This window comes from Neoarius graeffei, chromosome 14 (assembly GCF_027579695.1).
Source record: "Neoarius graeffei isolate fNeoGra1 chromosome 14, fNeoGra1.pri, whole genome shotgun sequence".
In the NCBI taxonomy this organism is placed as follows: domain Eukaryota; kingdom Metazoa; phylum Chordata; class Actinopteri; order Siluriformes; family Ariidae; genus Neoarius; species Neoarius graeffei.
The window spans coordinates 80,676,304-80,694,333 of NC_083582.1; the positions used below are offsets into that span (position 1 = coordinate 80,676,304).

At 40.0% G+C, this 18,030-nt stretch overlaps 1 protein-coding gene across 3 annotated transcripts; it reads right to left on the reverse strand.

The window, feature by feature from the left end:
* Window positions 1–524: 524 nt before the first annotated feature.
* ormdl3 (ORMDL sphingolipid biosynthesis regulator 3) lies at window positions 525–16,298 on the reverse strand. 3 transcript variants are annotated; one of them, XM_060939092.1, is made up of 5 exons: window positions 15,951–16,298; window positions 14,469–14,541; window positions 13,366–13,567; window positions 12,110–12,261; window positions 525–1,393 (listed from the first exon to the last, which is right to left on the reverse strand). In XM_060939092.1, the coding sequence occupies exons 2-5, from the start codon at window positions 14,501–14,503 to the stop codon at window positions 1,258–1,260; spliced, it is 525 nt and encodes a 174-aa protein (XP_060795075.1). In that variant the 5' UTR covers window positions 14,504–14,541; window positions 15,951–16,298; the 3' UTR covers window positions 525–1,257. The 3 variants fall into 3 exon arrangements, with proteins under 3 accessions (XP_060795075.1, XP_060795076.1, XP_060795077.1); XM_060939093.1 differs by having other exon boundaries at window positions 14,469–14,593; XM_060939094.1 differs by lacking the exon at window positions 14,469–14,541.
* Window positions 16,299–18,030: the final 1,732 nt, after the last annotated feature.

Sequence of the window (18,030 nt, forward strand, 5' to 3'; positions counted from 1 at the left end):
GCCAAGTCAAAGTCCTGACCTTAATCCAATGGAAATGTTGTGGAAGGACCTGAAGCGAGCAGTTCATGTGAGGAAACCCACCAACATCCCAGAGTTGAAGCTGTTCTGTACGGAGGAACGGGCTCAAATTCCTCCAAGCCGGTGTGCAGGACTGATCAACAGTTACCGCAAACGTTTAGTTGCAGTTATTGCTGCACAAGGGGGTCACACCAGATACTGAAAGCAAAGGGTCACATACTTTTGCCACTCACAGATATGTAATATTGGATCATTTTCCTCAATAAATAAATGACCAAGTATAATATTTTTGTCTCATTTGTTTAACTGGGTTCTCTTTATCTACTTTTAGGACTTGTGTGAAAATCTGATGATGTTTTAGGTCATATTTATGCAGAAATATAGAAAATTCTAAAGGGTTCACAAACTTTCAAGCACCACCGTACTTAATCAGGGAGACAAAATCAAAAAATTTCAGAGGCAGAGAGTAGACTCAGGATTAAATAACCCACTGAGGCAGCATGGACTGTTTCCTAAAGTGTGCTGTATTGATGGACAGAATAAAATATTAAAAATGAAAAGGCATTAAAAAGTAAGAGTGGCCCTTTCTCATGCTCTGAACAAATACGCGAATAACAAACAACACAGCAGGAAATATGAGGAAGAAAAAAGCAAAAGCAAAACACACGGTATGTCAGTTAAAAGTGACCGACTTGACAGAGTCCATTTGTGAAGCTAAAGGCTAATCCTACAGACATCCAAAGTCCATGAAGGTCCAGGAAGGAATTAAATTTGAACTATTTTTCTTCTCTTTCTTGTTTCTTCACACAGATATGGTATTTGTTCTTGTGCTTGAGTTATTGGGTTCATGGTACCATAACACTGAAGTTCTTGTGGTTTTCTGGATAGCACTTGGGTTCAAAAACACCCAAATGTACAATAATCTTAGCATGAACAATATTGGGTCCAGAAAAATTAAAAAAAAAAAAAAAAAAAAAAACCCTCCTCCATCTCTATATATTTTTTTGTTCTGTATCTTGGCCAAATGGACGCCGAACACCTCCAGAAGCTCTCAATCACAATCAGTCTTCAAAACCGATTACATTAAAGCAACCAGTTAGCATGGTATTAAGTGACTTGTAGCAAAGTTTCCCTTCCTTTCATTTCTCAACATCGCCTGCTGTGCTTCATCAAAAACCTCAGAACCAAAGACGGGTTCATCTTGAGAGTGCGGGGCTCAAAGCATGAGTGGAAACATCTTCAGTACTTGTTAATCCCAAAGAGCCGGACTCCATGCAGCTGAGGAAGCTTGGGGATGAGCACGGTGAGCAGAGACACCGTGTTGATGACGAAGTGGACCCAGTCATACTTGGTGTAGAAGCTGGTGAGGAAGTACCTGCAGAGGACAGAGCCAAGGTGAAAAGGACATCAGATATCAGGAAGGCAGAAACATGAGAAGAATACCAGATCTCAAACCCAACACAGCACAACGCCGTGCGCTATTCTGACCCGTGGATCACTTTACTCTGGTGGAATAACTGAGCAGAACAGGAACACATCCCTGTGGGGACTGCAATAACTCTAAAGATGAGATCAAGTGAAGAGAGTGTGTTATTAAGGGAAAATAATACAATGCCACCCAATGTGAAGCTTCACAACATCCTGGAGCGCTTTATTTCTCTTATACCTTTTAGGGTTACAGTTACTACGCTGCTCGTCAGGCCATATCACACCAATGGGTGGAGAAGAGAAAACAAAAATGTAATAGTTTGATACTTAAAGGAATTTTTATGATGTGCAACCACCACGTATGGCGGTATTTTGGCTTGGTAACTGACTGCCAGCAAACAAGTGTTTATTTTTTTAAAAATTGAATCCTTTTACTTGTCTACAATATCTAAAAATATTTTAAAGTGACCCAGGTCGATGTATTAAAAAGGTGAATAGTACCCTGTGGAGCTAGAATAACCTTTAGGTACTTGACTCACACGCTGTATTGCCCACTGCCTGTGAAGGAGAATGAGCTGGAAAAGCACAGCACGCTAATGTTTACACCCAGGTATGGAAACGGCCAAAGTTTATCCTCAATATTATAATGAGCAAGGTTGCAACAAACATGGCAGAACCAGCAGCCTCCGACACAGAAGCGAGCGCTCGAGAGCCTTCAAGCTCACAGGTGTGTTTAGATTTAGAATATTTCAATTCTAACCTGTATAAAAGTTGATGTAATAAAGTAAAGATACTAATTAGCGTTATTTTGTAAGCTTCATTGCCTGGAAGCAGTAAAACGTGACGTGTTTGGGTGGGCGCCTGGCGGCGTGCACATGACCTCACGTGACTTTTCCGAACTGGCTGCTGAGCGAGCGGTTTGTAAACAGACGAACATGTGGTTAGGACGCCCCGCATTAGGAAATAAAATGCATTGAAACAAGATGATGCATACCAGCTATAGGGATGGGTATCAGCTCAAACAATTCAGAAAGGGGAGGGGATTAAATGATTCTTGAACCAGCACACTGACCTCTGTCACTTTAAAAAATAATAATTAAATATATACAATAACGAGAAAGGCACTCAGATAGCGCAGACCTCCATCAAGGCCAAATCCCATATATCACAATGTTAAAAACCCAAAAATGTTTTTATTTATGGATACACTTCATGACTCAGATCTGCTGTAAGATTTAACAGCTTCTTCCTTGGCTCATGTTACACCTGTCCACCAAAGGAACTCAACTCCCCGGATTACAAAGCGCTCACAAAGGAGATCAAGAAACGAGTGAGAAAACTACGTAACATCAAAATGAAACAAGAAGCTGACGAAATTAACGAGTGTGCAACAAAACGCGAAGTTGATAATCTATTTAAAAGCTTCAAACATGATGCATCGACATTCAAGCCAACTAAGCGGAGCGCTGGTTGTGACCGTGAAAAGTTACAACAATATTTCAAGAATCACTTCTCCACTTCCATTGACGTGGATAAGTCAGAACCTCCGGAGCTTAAAGTCCCACCAGATTTCGTTGAAGAACTTCAAAAAATCGAGTTCCAGTCAATCAACACCGAACCACCTAAATCTGATGAAATCATAAAAACTTTGACTTCTCTCAAAAACGGCAAAGCTGCTACGGATCTTCCACCAGAGTTTTTGAAATATGCTGCCTCATCAACTGAACTTGTAAAAGAGTTAGAAATACTTCTAGATGCCATCTGGACAACCCAGACTATACCTAAATCTTGGGGACATACTAGACTTAATGCGATATGGAAAGGTGCTTCAAAAGGAAGTGTGAAAGACCCAGCTGCTTACAGAGGTCTGCAAGTTGGAACAACATTGTGCAAGATTCTTGTAGTTATAATTCTAAATCGCATAAAAGACTGGTATGATAACCAACTCCTTGAACAACAAGGCTTTAGAAGAGGTCGAGGCACTGCGGATGGAATTTTTATTACAAAACGAGTACAGCAAATAACGGACAGGATGAAAAAAAGCTGTGTTTCTGCTATTCATAGATCTAACTGCAGCATTTGATCACGTTATACGAAAATGGCTGTTCAAATCCATCTACCTTCGCTTTCCTCCTAACTCGAATCCAATTCTTCTTCGACTTCTTGAATGCATATACGACCATACTACACCTGCACTCTCTGGTAATCCTGACAACGTATTTCAACTGTTCACAGGTGTCCGACAAGGTGGACCTGAGTCTCCTCCACTGTTCAACTTGTACATTGACTTTGCTATGCGTGTGTTCATGAGAGCATGTGACCAGCAGGAAGTAAAGTTTCTAAATCTGAATTATCGTATCCGATCTACAGCACTGACAAGAGAACAATGTCAGCAAAGCTACCATGGTGACCACACTGTAGACTGGTCGGGATATGCGGACGATTTGGAACTCATGTTTGAGGGCGAAGCAGAACTCTCGAAGGCGCTGATTATACTTGACGAAACATTTTAAAACTTCCATCTGGAAATAAATGTCAAAAAGACCAAGACAATGATTGTGAACTACAACCACCTGCAGATGGGAGAAAGCACATATGGACAAGACAGTGACTACCCTGTAAGCATTGTCTCGTTGAATGGCACTGCAATTGAGAACGTAAAGAAATTTTGCTATCTTGGAGATGACATCCAATTTGATCAGCCTTCTACCGGCGATGCTGAAATTGACCTACGTATCAGTGTTGCAGAGTCGAAGTTTTATCAGCTATTCAAGAAGCTCACCAACAAAAACATTCTGCTAAAGACACGCGTATTTGTTCTGAACGCAATGGTACGTAGTAGACTCACCTATTCCTGCCAGACATGGAACATCACTCAAGCACATCAACAAAGATTGGAATCAGCATATGTGACCATGTTACGAAAAATGATTCGTAAAGGATTTGAACGTAAAGAACCTCGTGATGATGATGCAGCACCCAACTTTGCATTTGTATTGTCTTCTGAAGATGTTTTGAATATTTGTTGTACAGAGAATGTCATGAGCTACGTCGCAAAACAGCAGACCAAATACCTGGTACACCTAGCTCGACAAGAAACGTCTAGTGTCGCCAAAAAGCTTCTGTTCAACGATAACAAGAATGTAAAGAAAGGTAGACCAGCTGTCACGATGGAGCAACAAGTTCTGCATCATTCTGGGTTGACGGCTGATCAATTTTACCGAAGTGCATTGAAGAGAGAGATCAACAAAGATATGGTTGACTACATTCGTGGTTCTAACCGCTCTACGTCAGCAACTGCCGACAGGAGTTAAAGACGAAGAAGAAGAAGAAGAAGAAGAAGAAGACCAAGCTTCACAGATATTGGGTCGGTAGGATTTGTGTGATCTTGCTTAAAAAAACAAATGAACAAACCGAACAGAATGCATAACCTCCTTGATGGAATAATACAAATAATAATAAATTCTAATAATCTGAATGCATTTAAAAAATAAATACAGATTCATGACAAAATTTTAACATCAAATAAGCTGCTTCTAATCAGAGTTCATAAATGCAATTTTTTTTTTAAAGATTTTTTGGGGGCTTTTTTCACCTTTATTGGATCGGACAGTGTAGAGACAGGAAATGAGCAGGAGAGAGAGACGGGGAGGGATCGGGAGATGACCTTGGGTCAGAATCGAACCCGGGTCCCCGGATTTATGGTATGGTGCCTTATCCACCTGAGCCACGACGCCCCCAATAAATGCAATTTTTAAATGTTAAAAATATCTGCAATCTCTCAGAGATGTACACTGAGTGCAGAATTATTAGGCAAGTTGTATTTTTGAGGATTAGTTTTATTATTGAACAACAACTATGTTCTCAATCAACCAAAAAGACTCATAAATATCAAAGCTGAATATGTATGGAAGTTAGAGTGGGGCGTTTTTAGTTTTGGCCATTTTAGGAGAATATGTATGTGTTCAGGTAACTTTCACTGTGCAGAATTATTAGGCAACTTAATAAAAACCAAATATGTAGCCATTTCACTTATTTATTTTCACCAGGTACACTGATATGACAACTCCAGATTTGCAAATAAACATATCTGACGTTCAAACACAAAACAAAAACAAATCAGTGACCAATATAGCCACCCTTCTTCATGAGGACACTCAAAAGCCTTCCATCCATAGATTCTGTCAATTTCTTTATCTGTTCACGACCAACATTGTGTGCAGCAGCAACCACGGCCTCCCAGACGCTGTTCAGAGAGGTGTACTGTTTTCCCTCTTTGTAGACCTCACGTTTTATAATGGACCACAGGTTCTCTATGGGGTTTAGGTCAGGTGAACAAGGGGGCCATGTCATTATTTTTTCACCTTTCAGACCTTTACTGGCTAGCCACGCAGTGGAGTATTTGGACGCATGAGATGGAGCATTATCCTGCATGAAAATCATGTTCTTCTTGAAAGATGCTGACTTTTTCCTATACCACTGCTTGAAGAAGGTTTCTTCCAGGAACTGGCAGTAGGTCTGGGAGTTGAGTTTGAGTCCATCCTCAACTCGAAAAGGTCCAACAAGCTCGTCTTTGATGATACCAGCCCATAGCAGTACTCCACCTCCACCTTGCTGGCGTCTGAGTCGGAGTGGAGCTCTGTGCCCATTACTGATCCAGCCACAGGCCCATCCATCTGGCCCATCAAGAGTCACTCTCATCTCATCAGACCACAGCACCTTAGAAAAATCAGTCTTAAGATATTTCTTGGCCCAGTCTTGACGTTTTATCTTGTGTGCCTTACTCAGTGGTGGTCGTTTTTCAGCCTTCCTTACCTTGGCCATGTCCCTCAGTATTGCACACCTTGTACTCTTTGACACTCCAGGAATGTTGCAACTCTGGAATATGGCAGAACTGGATGCTAATGGCTGCTTATTAGCGTCACGCTTGATTTTCCGCAGATCATGTGCAGTTATTTTGCGCCTTTTTTTTTTCCACATGCTTCTTTCAACCCTGTTGACTATTTGCAATGAAACGCTTGATTGTTCGGTGATCACGTTTCAACATCTTCGCAATTTCAAGAGTGCTGCATCCGTCTGCAAGACATCTCACAATTTTAGACTTTTCAAAGTCTGTCAGATCTCTCTTCTGACCCGTTTTGCCAGAGGAAAAGAGGTTGCCTAATAATTATGCACACCTGATATAGGGTGTTGATGTCATTAGACCACACCCCCTCTCATTACACAGATGCACAGCACCTGATATACTTAATTGGTAGTAGGCTTTCAAGCCTAAACAGCTTGGAGTGGGACAACATGCATTAAAAGGATGTTGTGGTCAAAATACTCACTTGCCTAATAATTCTGCACACAGAGTAGAGTGACATAATTTATGATGAGATCAGTATTATATCATCACACTGGGGAAGGCATGACCGAATTATTAGAAAAGCAGCTTTGGGTCCAAAAGGTCGCTGGTTCGATTCCCTGGACCAACAGGAATGGCTGAAGAGCCCTTGAGTAAGGGCACAGAACCCCTGTCTGCTCCCCAGGCTGCTCTGGGTCTGTTGTATGTCACTCTGGATAAGAGCGTCTGCTAAACGCCGTTAATGTAACATTGCCCAGTGCTAATCACACCACCATTATTAATTATTTTCCTCAAACAGCACACCTCCAAGTGGTTTATTCCTTACAGAGCTATTGTCTTAAATGAGATCCTAACTGCAGTTGTCATGGTTACTAAACAGATGTTTATGAGTTCTGGAATACAGCCCCAGAGCTGGGCGTGTAACGATTCACCCAATTCACAATCTGATACACGATATTGGGTTGACAATTCAATTTTCCCATGATATTTCTGAATACCAAAAAAAGCAACACTTATTTTCTTATCTTTATTGACTTAAATAGTCCTTTTGTTAAATTTAAATGAAACAAAAAAAACCTTTTTTGTTTCATTTTCTTAATAACCAACATTAATTATTTACCCACATTTGTAAACGTTGGAGTAAAATATAATAGCCTATTGACAAAAATATTCCTTTTATTATTATTACTAGAGACCTGTGCAGGTCTGCACTCAGCCTTTGTGTGATTGGGAGACAGAAGCTACGGCACAAATAGAAAAAAAATAACCCGCTCAGAAATACATCGACGCCAGGATTCGAACTGATGCTGCAAAATCTGTTCCTGATATAGTCAGTACAAGGTGGTGCCACACCGCGACTGTGGAATCACTGCCTGAGCCTGGCACACCGATTACATTCTTAAACACACTGGAACTCGGTTAAACACGCACACATACAGACAGGAGCCTCTATCGGCTTCAGCCAAAAGGCTGAGCTAAAAATGAAAAATGTTCATAAATAGTCCTTTTCTTCATAAAACTTTATGAACATTTGTATTTCCTCATTTGCTTCTCGTTTCTTTATCTTTCAGCAGTCTGTAAGGAGAGAGAGCTCTGTTTCTTTCACCTTTGTTTTATCCAGCAGTAACTTTTTCAGCAGTTTGTGCTACAATAGCTCTTCTGTGGGATTGGACCGTATGTTCTAGCCTTCGACACCCATGACCCTGTCGCCGGTTCACCGGTTGTCCTTTGGATCCTTGGACCACTTTTGTTCGGTACTAACCACTGCATACCGGGAACAGCCCACAGGATGGGCCATTTTGGAGATGTTCAGACCCAGTCATCTCACCATCACTATCTGGCCCTTGTCAAAGTCGCTCAGATCCTCACACTCGCCCATTTTTCCTGCTTCCAACACATCAACTTCAAGAACTGACTGTTCCCTTGCTGCCTAATAAACCCCGCCCCTCGACAGGTGCCACTGTAATGAGATCATCAATGATGGTCACTTCTTCATCTGTCAGTGGGTTTAATGTTATGACTGATTGGTGTATATCTAATATTTCCTCTTTTGAGATTACAATAAACCAAATTTAAGATTGTGAAACCTATTTCTAGACATTTTATTAATGCTTGAAATTTGTACAAATGTCTAGAAACAGACTGAATAATTTTGCAATAATCTGATAACTTACAGGGCTCGACATTAACAGTAGCCCGATTGCCCGGGGCAAGCATTCAATAGATTCGGACAACCAGACTCTCACAAATGCTTGCCCGATCGGGCAACTACCCAAATATGTCAACTTACGTGAAAAACGATCTCATCTCATCTCATTATCTCTAGCCGCTTTATCCTGTTCTACAGGGTTGCAGGCGAGCTGGAGCCTATCCCAGCTGACTACGGGCGAAAGGCGGGGTTCACCCTGGACAAGTTGCCAGGTCATCACAGGGCTGACACATAGACACAGACAACCATTCACACTCACATTCACACCTACGCTCAATTTAGAGTCACCAGTTAATCTAACCTGCATGTCTTTGGACTGTGGGGGAAACCGGAGCACCCGGAGGAAACCCACGCGGACACGGGGAGAACATGCAAACTCCGCACAGAAAGGCCCTCGCCGGCCACGGGGCTCAAACCCGGACCTTCTTGCTGTGAGGCGACAGCGCTAACCACTACACCACTGTGCCACCCGTGAAAAACGATGTTTATTCATATTATGATGAAATTCCATCACGATTTGCGATTGTTTGACTCGGAAAGACCGCGTCCATGTTATCATTACGGGATGGTCAACAACTAGCGGAATTCACATTTGCACATCGCAGGCTCGCAATGCAGTTTCCCATTGCTAATAATTATCGCGTAGTGCATATTCAGTGTTCTATTCAGACCCTCCAGGATTTCGCGATGTTGTGATTTGCAACTTCAACGCAAATTCAACCAATCCCCGTGAATTCAGGGCAGTGTTGCAATTATATCCAATCACCGCAACTTTCCCGCAAATTTGACCAATCGTTGGCGTCGTCTTGAGGTGATGTCGACAAACTACCTTCCGCCTTACTTCCGTGTATACGTTCAAGAGAAGCAGCATGTGCGCAGTGTTGCCAGATTGGGCGGTTTTAAGTGCATTTTGGCGGGTTTTGAATATATTTTGGGCTGGAAAACATCAGCAGTATCTGACAACACTGCATGTGCGAGTCAGTGTTTATGTAGGCTTAAATTCTGTTACTGAAAGTGTGTTATGTTTACAGTGAAGGACTGTGCGCACTTTACATTTTTTTTTTTTTTACTTAATACAAGAAAGTAATGGATGCCAGCATTTTTGCCAAAATGGTATTTTATTTTCCATTGTTTAGGCAGCTTCAGCATCATACTGTGAGATTCTGTTCAAATTGTTTTTTTCTTCTATGAAGCCTGAGCCATTTATTTTATTAGTTTATAATTACTGTTTAATTTAGTCTTCAGGAGAGACTGCCTGCACACAGTACTAGTATTAATAGTTTTTTTCTTACATGAAAGCTGAGGCATTTATATTATATTTTAAGGTAACTTCATGTTGTGCTGTGAGGTTCTCTGCACTTTAACTTTTGAACCAACAGGTGCATTTGGATAAGCAAAGCCTATTTTTCTGCATTTTTGTCGTCCTGGTAATCTTTTATATTGGTAAAGTTGTTTATAGGACCATTTCTCAGTGTCTTTGTTTTTTTTAAATCAATAGTTTTTCAGTAATAACTTAATATTTAACATATCACTCAATTTTAATCACAAAAAGAGAAAATCGCAACAATTTCTCGCAACTTTCACTTCCTCCCGCAATGTAATCGCAACAAAAACCTAAAAAACACCGCAACTTTCATAGCAATTTTTTGGAAACCCCCCGCAACATCAGACATTTTAGCCCGCAACAATCACAAAAAAGGCCCGCGGAATCCTGGGGAGACTGAATATTGGTATGTCCTTCACTACATGACTAATTACCGCATTACTCGCACGGGGCACTAGTGTCAATGCTTGTTGATACAGACAGCGTCTAAGAAGGTTGAATAATAAATAAAAAATAATAATATGTAATATTTGGGCAACCATGTTCTGAGTTCGGGCAACCAGATTTCTACAAATGGTTGCCCAAATGGGCAACCATGTCTCAAAGTTAACGTAGAGCCCTGATAACAATAAATATTAATTAGATTATATTCAAGATATTTTCACTTGCTAAGATGACTTTTTTTTTTTTTAATGCAGTGTGAGCAGGAGAAAGTGGAAGTGAAAAGTCAACGAAGAAAGTGAAAGAAAGTGAAGTGTACGAGGTGAGGCAAGGCAATAAGAAACTCAATAACCACGGTCCTGTTTGACCTCAGGCTGAGACTGAGGATTGGATGTATAGTTTGTACGAGTTATTAAATACGCTATCTGAATCTCAGATATGAGTCTTGGAAAAAAAAGAAGAAAACTCGAGTTTATGTGATTTAGAATAAATAATAATAAAATAAAACTCCCTCATGTTCTCGCTCTCCTCTGATAGTGGGCTTACAGATCTGGAGTTTTACACAATCATGTGATCTCTCTTCAGAAATGGCAAATAACAGAGCATCAGAAGAAACAGAGTTTTTCAGTTTATTTTTCACTTCTTGGATACTGTACTCATAATCGAGAGCGTGAAACTGTTCGAGTTATATCGTCCCATATTTTAGACATCGAGTTGAACATCTCTGCTTCCTGAGCGTTTTCCTTCAATTCCATGACTTGGTTTTACCACCTGAATTTTCAACAGCTTGAAAACTAATTCTTTTTTTTTTTACTTAATTATTTTAATCTGAATTTTCAACAACTTGAATTTTGTATACAGTAAGGGGAAATAAGCACGTATTTAAAATACTATTATCATTTAAGCTACAATTCTACAAGTCTTACTCACATGTAAAAAAAAAAAAAAATGCTGTCGACCAAAAATGGCTTAAAAATAATGAAATATTTCAACATTAAAAATACTATAAACAGTAATCAGTGAGCCATAATAAATGAAACAGTCAGTATTTGGTGTGAGACGACCCTTTGCTTTAAAAAAATATATATATCTGTCTCAGGTCCAGTGAGGTCAGTTTTATGCGGAAATGATCTGTAGGTTTTCCTGAGCATCTTACAGAACCAGCCACAGTTCTTCTGGACACTTTGACTGTCACACTCACTTCTTCATTTTACACCAAAACCCAGCAGCCTTCATTATGCTTTCTTTTTTCATCTGAAAAGTGTCTCTTATGGAATATGCTGCTCAGATACAAACCTTTTTTTCTGCAACATTTAATTTTGTGCTGAAAAACAAACACTTGGACTCTAAAATGTTTTTGTACTGACTCCATAATGTAGACAATTCAGCTTCTGTTCATTTCACTCCATGCTGAAGCGAAACACTATGTTAAAGTCCAAAGTTGGTCATGTTGTATAAACTGTAAGACCTCCATTAAAGAATAAAGTGGACAGCAGTTGTCTTTCATCTTCATCCAGGTTCATGTGGTGTCTGATTATATGCAGCAATACATGAAGGTAGATAAGTGAAAGACAGGAAGAGGAGAAGAGCAGAGCTGCTCATCTGCTGCTAAATAAGGCTGCTCTGGTCACAGGAAGTCTACATCAGCACTTCCACATTTACTGAGGAGTTCATGTAGCAAAGGCAGCCTGAATAGTCAGCATCACAGGAGAGAAAATGTGTGTCTCAGAAAGCTGAGAGGAGAATAAAGGATGAGGATGGGAATGAGAATGGAGGGTGAGGACAAAGTGCAGGAATGGAAGATGAGGATGAAAGATGGAGAATGGAGGATGAAGACACTCACAGTATAATCGGTGTGATAGTAAGGAACTTGCGTGAGGCGGTGAACTGCACACCGTAATCCATCTGCTCCCAGTGAGTGAGAAGCCGAGCCTTGCCCTGGTCTGGGGTCTCAAACGGCGTCCCCTTTACCGTGTGCAGCAGGAGGTACATGCACTGTGCGCGCACACACACACACACACACACACACACACACACACACACACACACACACACGCGCGCGTTATCCAGGCTCACCTCTCCCTTGGCCTAAAAATCAAAGGTTTATTGAGCAGAAGATTCTGGCACTGCATCAGCACAGATACTGCATGTTTACACTCGAAGTTCAGCCAACAATCAAAATCCAAAAACGCTGAACCAGCAAGAAAAACACTGCTGAATTTACGCAGGTGGTTTTTAGTGGTGGTGAAGCCCGCTGAGTTGCTCCACGTGAATATCAGCTGCACCACAGAAAAATACAAATGTGAGCAAAGGAAGGAAAATAAACCCATTTGGATGCTCACTACAGTGCAAAGGAGTGTGTGTCCAAGACAGAATGGAGTTTTATTTTATTAGGCAATAAGCAGGACAATAAATGGAGGTGTATAAATTTCTGCACTCAGTTGTCAAACTGTAATGATAATCCAACTGTTTATTTCCTGTTCCAGTTCTCTCACACAGCAATCAGCTACACAACGCTGGGAGTTCTACAAACGTTTGCCTGGACAATTATATTATTTTTATTTAAAAATATTGACTGTGCCACTTTATCTTTTTAATATTATGACATAATTGTCTCAAAATATTGTATTCATCAGCGCTGCATGACAGAAACATAAAAGCAAGACGCAAGGACAATTCATTCAATTCAATTAATTCAAAAGGTGAAAAAAAATTTTAAAACCACAAAAGTGTTGTTAAACTAATTCATACAAGTCCATTATGGCAGATAATTGTCCCAAAAAAATCATAGTTCAGGTTTCATGAGTACAAGAAGATTATATGATACATGCTAACTGCAAAATGCGAAACTGTGAAAGTTAAAGATCAGCATTTAGTGATTTGGCGAAATTTTTAGGACAAAAATATTTCAGTATACAAAATAAAGGCAAAGCTAAGAAGATTAAATATTCTTTGTGCACTCTGGAAGGTCACATGACCAGATACTCAAACTGTCTCACTGACACTAAAATAATAATAATAATAATAATAATAATAATAATAATAAAGTGAGATTTGCAGGTCAACATAATGTTCAAATTGTCTCCGTCTCTCTCTCACCATGTTGTGGATGAGGTTCGTGAGCGTCCACACCACAGGCACGCTGACGAACGGGATGCTGAGCAGGATGATGTGCAGGAGGCCGATGCCCAGCAGGTAGGACAGCCACATTCCCCGGCTGTTCATCACACGTGTATTAGGGTTGACTTCGCTGTGCGCCGTGCCCACGTTCATCGTGACGATAAAAAAAGGTCGTCTACGTCTAGATCAACACATGAAACAGTCAAGGACACAGATGGTTACACAAATCACCATCAGGAAGACAACAACGGTGTCATATATATTTTTAATTCTTGGGAGATGAAAAATATAAAATTAGTTCCAAGGTAAAATAAACTCCGTCAGCTTGATCATTTAAAGCATAAAATGAAATTTTCACCATTTAGTTTTTGTTATTCAACAAAGTAGCTAACCATTAGGGTGTTATACAAACTTTGACCACAAGGGGCAGTGAATTTTTTTCCCCCAGGAGACTAACAAAGATCACTCAAAGAGCAATCTGTGTAGTCGTCCATGATGTCTCAGAGGAACCCAGGGTAAACTTTAAGCAACTAAAGACCTCTCTCACACTGGCTAACGCTAATGTTCATGAGTCCGCCATCCGGAGAACAATAAACAACAATGCTTTGCATGGCAGGGTTGCAAGGAGAAAGCTCCTTCTCTCCAAAAAGAACATTACTACACGACTACAGTTTGCTAAAGATCATGTGGATAAAGTCAGAAGGCTACAGGAAAAAAAAAAAAAAATTGTGGCCAAGTGAGACCAAAACAGAACTTTTTCAGTGAATTTAAATGAGAAGCGTTATATTTGGAGAAAGAATACACTGCAGTCCAGAATAAGAACCTTATCCCATCTGTGAAACATGGTGGTGGTAGCATGTATCAGGTATTTGGGCTATTTTGCTACATCTGGGTTTGGATAACTTGCTATCACTGATGGAACAATGAATTCTGGATTATTCCGGTGAATTCTAAAGGAAAATGTCAGGACATCTGTCTGTCATACAGCAAAACAACAAATGTAAGCACACACGCTGTTCTACGAAAGAATGGTTAAAGAAGAGTAAAGTTAATGTTTGGAAAGGCCAAGTCAAAGTCCTGACCTTATTCCAGTAGAAATGCTGCCTGAGCAGTTCATGTGAGGAAACACACCGACGTCCCAGAGATGAAGCCGATCTGTACAGAAGAAACGGGATCAAACTCCTCCAAGCTGATGTGATCTGATCATCTGATCAACAGTTACCACAAACGTTTAGTTGCGGTTACTGCTGCATGATGGGGTCACATACTTTTGCCACTCACTGATGTGTAATATTGGTTCATTTTCCTCAATAAATAAATGACAGAGTATAATATTTTTGCCTCATTTGTTTCATTGGGTTCCATCTGATTTCAGGACTTGTGTGAAAATCTTGTTTTTTGGTCAGATTTATGCAGAAATCTAGAAAATTCTAAAAGGGTTCACAAACCTTCAAGCACCGCTGTAGGTATTAAAAGTGTATTATAGTTAATAATATAAACCTCAGAGCTGCAGGACTCGAGTCTGGCCTCAGGATGCTTTTTCGACTGACTCACATTCACTGTATTTGTACTTGGACTGGATATTGGTTTTGATTAGCATGGGCTCAGTCTTGATTGAGAATTTGTAAAAAATAAATTAATAATAATAATAATAATTACCATGTTCATGTTTTCTTTTCATAAACACGTCTGAGAAGATTTCCTTCTTCTCGAGGAATAAAGCTAAGGACAGGATGGTTCTAGGACTTGATCATGACTTGGTTTTGACTTGACCTCAGCTTGTCCTGGTCTTGACTCCATCCCTTATAAATCCCCCAAAATGATAAATATTGTACAATTGGAAAAACTGTTTTTTGCATCTGGAACCACGATCCAAAACTACTGACGAGTAACATGCATTACGTTTACAATCAGACAGCGTTACAGGAGCATGACTACGGGGCATTTCTTTTTCTTTTTTAAGCAAATTCAAATGAATTGCTGTGTGTAAGAGTTAAGTGTGAGGTGAAAGTAAGACTTGCAGCTGTTCTAGATATTATGGAACGGTTTTAATCTTGGGACAGACTGCAGTAAAAACAAATGAGATGTTGCAAGACATGTCCAGGGCTTTCGATCCTCAGTGGTTTTTGAAGATAAGAGCAGGACATTGTGTTCAAGTTTATAATCTGCAGTTCAGTGCTAAAATAATAAACAGTCAGCAGTGCAAAACAGGGGATGTGAATAATAATAATAATAATAATAATAATAATAAATTAGTTTACAAAAAATAAAAAAATTACACAAAGCATAAAACAAATAATACACCTAAGGATAGAATAAATTAAGCAATAAATAAATACATTTGTAAATAAATTAATTAATTAAAAAACAACACATGCTTATACACTTTAGTGCGTTTAATGGTTTAAAAAGTCATGCACTGTTGTTTTCCATCTTCCTGAAAGAAAGTTCAGGCTCTACATTTTTATGTAAACATTCCTGTTGAAGCTGAAACCTTGTGAAAGTCCGTTGGCATGGAAACAGTATGGAGTCGGGTATTATATTAGAAAGAAAGAAATACTTACAAGTAAAACTGACTTCCGGTGACTGATGATGAATAATAATAAAAATTTAGAAAACAAAACAGTGTGATTTAAACTCCTTATTTCCTTATCAGTAGATTATTATTATTATTATTATTATTATTATTATTCCAGTGCTGATTGTGTGGAATCTGCAGTCAGCTGGACGTCTTCATCCTCCTCACTGTACACGCCGTTTCCATGGCAACTCTCTCTCTCTCTCTCTGTCCTAATGTCATTAATAATAAAGTCGGAGTGAGTTATTTGTGCTGTTAGAAGAGAAAGTGAGTGAGTGTGAGCTCCTGCAGCTCACAGCGCCGCTTCACTCCTCCTCCTCCTCCCTCTCTCTCTCTCTCCTCCGTCAGCGCTTCCTGGCCTCAGGGTTCCCAACAGGAGAATTTGATCTGAGGGGTGGAGAAAGAAAAAAGCTCAATTCTAATTGGCTTGGATAAGTCACGTGGACAAACGTAAGCCAATCCGCGGAGGAAGAAATGGGTATTTGTTGGCAGCGTCCAACGCCCCCTAATGACGTCACAGGAGGCAAAAGGAAAGTCTGGTCTTATTTTTCACATGTAAAAATGTAATCATTTTTTATTTTGGAGCATTTTTAAGTCGTGTGGACTTTTAAAACATTTTATATATTTTTTGAAAATATTTATCTTTTATTTTTATTAAATTCACGTTACTACAGTCTTGGAGATTTTTTTTTAACTTTTTCTTTTTTTCACGAGACTTTTAAAGCTTAAATATGAAAATCTGAAACAAAAAAAACATTTTTAGGAAAAATTTTAGAAAAATATTCAAGATTCAATAAGTTTATCATCACAAGCCAGTTTTACAATGGCACTCTGAAGCTTGCTACCTCTCACAGATGTTGCAGTAGAAAAACTATACGGGCACTCAGTAGAGTGCAGACCTCCACCAAGCCACATACTCGGATTTGCATCAAAATCTAATTAAATGTTCATTGGCCCATGATGCACCTTTCCCCCAAATTTAATCAAAATCCGTTCACTACTTTTTGAATTACATTGGGAAAAGACAAACAAATCCTGGATCAGCGTATAAATTTGGATACATTCAGCCCCACACTTTTCTCATCTCATTATCTGTAGCTGCTTTATCCTGTTCTACAGGGTCGCAGGCGAGCTGGATCCTATCCCAGCTGACTACGGGCGAAAGGCGGGGTACACCCTGGACAAGTCGCCAGGTCATCACAGGGCTGACACATAGACACAGACAACCATTCACACTCACATTCACACCTACGCTCAATTTAGAGTCACCAGTTAACCTAACCTGCATGTCTTTGGACTGTGGGGGAAACCAGAGCACCCGGAGGAAACCCATGCGGACACGGGGAGAACATGCAAACTCCGCACAGAAAGGCCCTCGCCGGCCACGGGGCTCAAACCCGGACCTTCTTGCTGTGAGGCGACAGCGCTAACCACTACACCACCGTGCCGCCCGCCCCACACTTTTTAAAAATTATATCAAAAAGAATGCAAAAAGAAGCATACAAGTTAACAATATAACTGTATCAGATCATCAGTTAGAATGTTTTACTCCCCTAAAAGAAACTGAATTACTTTCATTAATCTCGGCATCAAAAGCCTCGACTTGCGTACTAGATCCCTTACCTACACATCTATTCAAACAGATAATACCTGAAGTAATTGAACCGCTTCTAAAAATAATAAATTCTTCTCTTATGATTGGCTATGTAACCAAATCCTTTAAACTAGCAGTTATCAAACCCCTGATTAAAAAACCTGACCTTGATCCCTGTCAGCTGTCCAATTATCAGCCAATATCAAACCTCCCCTTTATCTCCAAGATCCTTGAAAAAGCTGTGGCACAGCAGTTATGCTCATATTTACATAGGAATAACATCCATGAAATGTATCAGTCAGGATTTAGACCTCATCATAGCACAGAGACAGCACTGGTTAAAGTAGTAAACGACCTACTGTTGGCGTCTGATCAGGGCTGTGTCTCGCTGCTTATTAATAATGCATTGATCATTTCATTCTTCTGGATAGACTAGAAAATGTTGTGGGAGTTAAGGGAACGGCCCTCTCCT